Raw genomic sequence first — 4,974 nt, 5'->3', positions numbered from 1 at the left:
GTTATAAAGCCTACCAACCAATAGGCGATCTCAACAGGCTCTATTGACCAACCGTTTTGTGCGCCCGCGTTCCTCCGCGCACACCACGGTTGTTCTGTGGGAGATGAACGTTAACCGTACTCCCAAATTAAAACGGCTGGAAATCGAGCCTGACCAAATAAAGGATCTGTGGAAGTACGTGGAAAGGCAGTCAATCGGGGTGGAGGTCTCGGTATGGAAATATCATCATGTGTTTACATTTTTGATGGTCCTCAGAAACACATGGATTTCAGTACTTCAACAATCACTACACGTTAGCACCAACCCGACGACAATACGAGCGGAGAATGATGCTGACTGTACTCTCAGCAAGCAAAGGATGTCAAAGAGGAACAAAGCAAGGAGCAATCAGGAATGCAGCAAAAAGCCAAGAAGGTGAAACTTTTGCAATAAGGAAGCATCCACTTGTGACGAAAGTCAAAGACGGACTGATCAAAATCAAACATGTCACGCTATTTTGCAACTGTTTTTATAGTGATAAAATCGTGGTAGAAATTTGTCATCATTTAAACAGGGTACAAAGGACATTGTTATATACCTAGACTTTCGCTCGACAAAACGAGCGCTGTGATTGGTTGATTCTTGGTCACGTGGCCCTGATCAAATTCAAATGTATCCCGACCGGGATACAATTTAGGTAAAGGTAAAGGTACACCTTATGTAACGTCGGAAGTTCCTTTACTCCCTAGAGAGTACTCTCCCAGGAAGCCGACCGTGCGCTCATTTTACCCCCCTCTTTCCATCAGTGCTCCGTTTTAAGGGTATTTAAAGCTACTTAGGCTACACTGAAAGGAAAGAAGTCGAAACAAGGATGCGAGATCCGGGAATCGAACTCGGGTTCTCTTGCACCAAGGCCGCGCACTAACCAACTGTGCCACCCTTGCTCCAATTCCGCAGTTGTTGACCGCTCCGGATGTTTTGCTGCGATTGTTGCCGAAAAAGTCTAAATATATAACAAAGCACTTAATGTCAGGTCCCTAGAGAAACTAACTAGTTTTGTTTTCCCTCGAGTCCTGATGTTTCCCTCGACTTCGTCTCGGGAAACATGAGGACTCTCGGGAAAACAAAACTAACTGTTTCCCTCGGGACCATTCATTAAGTGTATATAATCATGACAATAAAAATAGACAGTGTGCAGATAACCAGTGTCCGTAGAGCGGGTTGACAATGTAAGAAACTTTGTGACTGGACACGGAAAATTGTCCGTCCGTATTAACCAGTGTCCGTATTAAGCGGGCTAATTTTAGAGAATACTGATATAAGCTTTTCGTCGGGACAAACGAAACTGTCCGTTTTAAACGGGTGTCCGATTAAGCGGGTGTCCGTAGAGCGGGGTTCCACTCTATCTGGAAAGAACATAAAACATTTTATTACAGACAGCCAAACTTTTACTCTTGTATCCTTTTGCATTTTAACGCTTTTATTGGCAGTTTAATCTCGCTAATTGAAGCATATTGCGTTCACTGAGATGGTCGTCAATCACTTCAAGTATGTGGTTACAAAGATGATGAAAACAAGGTAACTAGCAGCTTAATTCGCTTTTAGTAATCAGTAGGCTAGTTAAAGCAGTCACCACTGCGCAAAGTGACTTAGCTTGCATGGTGAGATCAAACTGATGACTCTCGTTTCACCAAACGCTGTATTCCTTGGACCAAAAGCTGTGGAACCTTTTCTAAATCAAGAGACCCCTGATCTGCCTTATCTTTGTCGTCTTCGTTATCTTCTTCCACACCCTGCATTTGAGAATCCTCATCGGACTTGTCGGTGTGCTCAGGATTCGCTGGCGCCACCTGCTTTTCGAAATGCTTTCCCTTATTCATTGATGAATCTGGACTATCTGTAGATTTCTTATGCTTTTTGCTTCTCTTAGCCTTTCCTCCATTGCTTTCTTGTCCTAACAGCTTTATTTCCTGTTTGTTACCACTCTGAACGCTGGTCAGAAAAGCCTTTCCTTTTGGAAAATCCGATTGGAAGTCCACTGAAAATCTTCGATTACAGGTGTTGATGGCAAGGGATATGTCGTGGGTGTCTTTGTTTCTACTTGTTCCAGTGATGGTAAATGACGTTTTAAAGGCACCATGGATCTTTCCAAAGAGCTCCATTCCCTTCTCTGTGGAGTACCATTGCTCTCCACGTACCTTAACCTCGTTGGTTGACGGGAGGGGTGATTTCACTTCGATGGGATCAACTTTTTCATGATGGTAAGAGGCAAGAGAGTAGTCTCCTTGGAATGGGCCGTTCTTCGGCAGTCGAAAAGCACTGTCTCCATCAAGGATTTCTGGAGGAGGAAAAAGCTGGGAAATCAATAACATACCAAAGAGAAAGGAAAACTGATATGGCATCAGTGTCTTCATGATATCTCGCAGTTCTAGGTCAGAAAAAAGTAAAGAAACACTGAGTTCACTTTTAGTCGATTCGCATTTTATCTCTTTAGAACACAAGCGTACTTTCGTGTTAGAAGCAAAAGATGACTTCTTTTAATGGCAGAGGAAGGTTGGGGAAAAGTTAGAAATTGGTACTTAGGGAGGTAAGGTGGAAGCAGTGAGTCCCCAGCCATCTAAAATGTTACAAAACGGATTGGTGAACGCAGCGTTTTCCAGCAGCGAAGCTCCTATAATTTCTTCAGTATGCTGTCAAGATGGGTGTCAAAAAAATAAAAATAAAAATAAAAGAAAAAAGAAATCGCTGTACCCATAACTCCATCAAATTCTTTTTGGTTTTGAGATACACACACTCGCTCCACGTTCATAATCTTCTTGCTGGATGGTGGTAATGTCACAGTCATGGTGACAAAGGAAAGGCAGTCTGACTCTGGGTGTACATCATCTAACAAGTACAGTGGAATAAAATTAATTTTTAAATGTTGGAGTGGCTGTCAAAAGAAACTATTAAAAAGCCTAAGAATCAGGCTAATCCATATGATTACAAAAAAAGTGTAATGCGAATTGCCGAGTTAATCCTAGATTGGTATTTACTTCAATTGCATACAAACTGACTCGGATAATCATTGCTTCATCGGTGATTTAATCCTCCACAGAAGTTATTTTAAAAGATTACTTTATCAGCCTGGGGGGTAACCCTGCGATGGACTAGTATCCCATCCAGAGGAGGTAGAAATACTCCCAGTCGCTTCATGCTACAGAAACCGGAGATAAGTGCCAGCCTGGTGGGCCCTCTACGCTCGTGGCATACTTTACCTTACTTTGTCAGCCTGCCTGCCGTATTTTATTACAGACAGCCAAACATTGACTCTTGAATCCTTTTGCACTTAAACGCTTTTATTGGCAGTTTAATCTCACTAATTGAAGCATATTGCGTTCACTGAGATGGTTGTCAATCCCTTCAAGTCTGTGGTTACAAAGATAATGAAAACAAGGTAACAAGCAGCTTAATTCGCTTTTAGTAATCAGTAGGCTACTTAAAGCAGTCACCACTGCGCAAAGTGACTTAGCTTGCATGGTGAGATCAAACTGATGACCCCCGTTTCACCAAACGCTGTATTCCTTGGACTAAAAGCGGCGGAAATATGGCTCTTGATAATGGGTTATGTAAGATAACTGTTTTAAAAGGGTCACCTTCGAATTTATATGATTCATATCCATGGTCGAGAATCAAGGAACAAGTTTCCTGGATTCAATTTAACTTGAAGACATTTTACTTATTTCAGTTTGAGAGAATTAAAAGAAAAACGTTGTGAAATAGGAAATTATAAAAATTAAAAATATTTTCCTTGTATCATTGAATTTGAGTATACCAGCTAGTTGCACAACATTGTACTAGGAGGACATTGAGTAACTCTTTGTGGGCTCCCACGTGACAAAATGGTATTGTTGCGTCCCTCTGTGTTAATATTCGAGTACTGAAACTTAATGTGTTACACAAGGCAAATTTTCCTTTTTTTCGTGGGGACAACAACTTCCTTTATTTTCTGCCTTTTACTCTGCTCAGTTTCCCTTAACTGTGTTCAAAATATTCAGTCTTTGTCGGTCGATAAAAAGGTTTTCATCCAGATACCCTAACCTTACGAGAAAGAGGAATTTAGGCCGGAAGTGAACTTAAGCTTTTCCTTACCCATATTTTGAGTACTCCAGTTTCCTACTTGTTTCAGTCCGTGATTATTCTGAAGATACTTTCCAATCTTCTCTTGATCTTTCTGTTTTACTCCTCCAGTTACGTACTGTACAACTGGCTGGTAGGAGTGAGTCCACAAGCCGTACAGCTCTCCTTTCGTCTTCTTCTGTTCGATGAGATATTTTATCTGCCCCATTTCACCGTTGTGGATTGTCACTGTTACGCTCATTGTTTTAGTGCAGCCCAAGGAGAAAACGAACGTCGAATGAAGTAAAACTGCAATTGATGAAAGACTTGGGTTTTAACTGCGACGATAGTCCAATGTTCTCGAAAGTAGGCCGAGTTTCAGTTTCGAGTATGAAAAACATTTCCTAGAAACGTAGCTCGCTTGACCGTGTGACGTAACAAACTCTTCCTGTCTTTCTAAGAATATAAGAATTTACTCATATTAAACTCGCCAAGTAAGGATGAAATGTCACTAGCCAAACATAATTGTCTCAACACAGCTGTTACTGACGGCCCTTTAGCTCGCTAAATTTCGAGGATTAATTTAAAAGATTTTAGACTTCTTAAGTAGTTGTCTGACTTTAATTCTGCCGTCACCAAAACTTTGCAGTCCGCAATGGTTTTAATTTCTCAGTCATGCAAAAACAAAAATATATCACGTGCAGTCTGTGCTTTCTTGGAAGTAAAAGTGTGTTCTGCGCATGGTTAACTCGAATCAAAAGTATTATGCATAATATTTTCGCAGAAATCAATAGGGCTTACTAGGCTCTTTAATTGCCGTTCACTAGCGTTCGCTAATGTGAAAATATATTCACAACTTGCAACACATTTTTCCTACTACAGTCACATAGCTTTGCC

General features: G+C 41.1%; 1 protein-coding gene across 2 annotated transcripts; it reads right to left on the bottom strand.

Annotated features, from left to right (window-relative positions):
* Positions 1-1,438: 1,438 nt before the first annotated feature.
* Positions 1,439-4,643, bottom strand: LOC137999903 (uncharacterized). Of its 2 annotated transcripts, XM_068845875.1 has the most exons (3): positions 4,111-4,643; positions 2,731-2,865; positions 1,439-2,317 (listed from the first exon to the last, which is right to left on the bottom strand). In XM_068845875.1, exons 1-3 carry the CDS (start codon positions 4,337-4,339, stop codon positions 1,647-1,649), a joined length of 1,035 nt encoding a protein of 344 aa, XP_068701976.1. In that variant the 5' UTR covers positions 4,340-4,643; the 3' UTR covers positions 1,439-1,646. The 2 variants fall into 2 exon arrangements, with proteins under 2 accessions (XP_068701976.1, XP_068701977.1); XM_068845876.1 differs by lacking the exon at positions 2,731-2,865 and having other exon boundaries at positions 4,111-4,515.
* Positions 4,644-4,974: the final 331 nt, after the last annotated feature.

This window comes from Montipora foliosa, chromosome 4 (assembly GCF_036669935.1).
Source record: "Montipora foliosa isolate CH-2021 chromosome 4, ASM3666993v2, whole genome shotgun sequence".
Taxonomy (NCBI): Eukaryota; Metazoa; Cnidaria; class Anthozoa; order Scleractinia; family Acroporidae; genus Montipora; species Montipora foliosa.
This window is presented reverse-complemented; position numbering and strand designations above follow the sequence as displayed.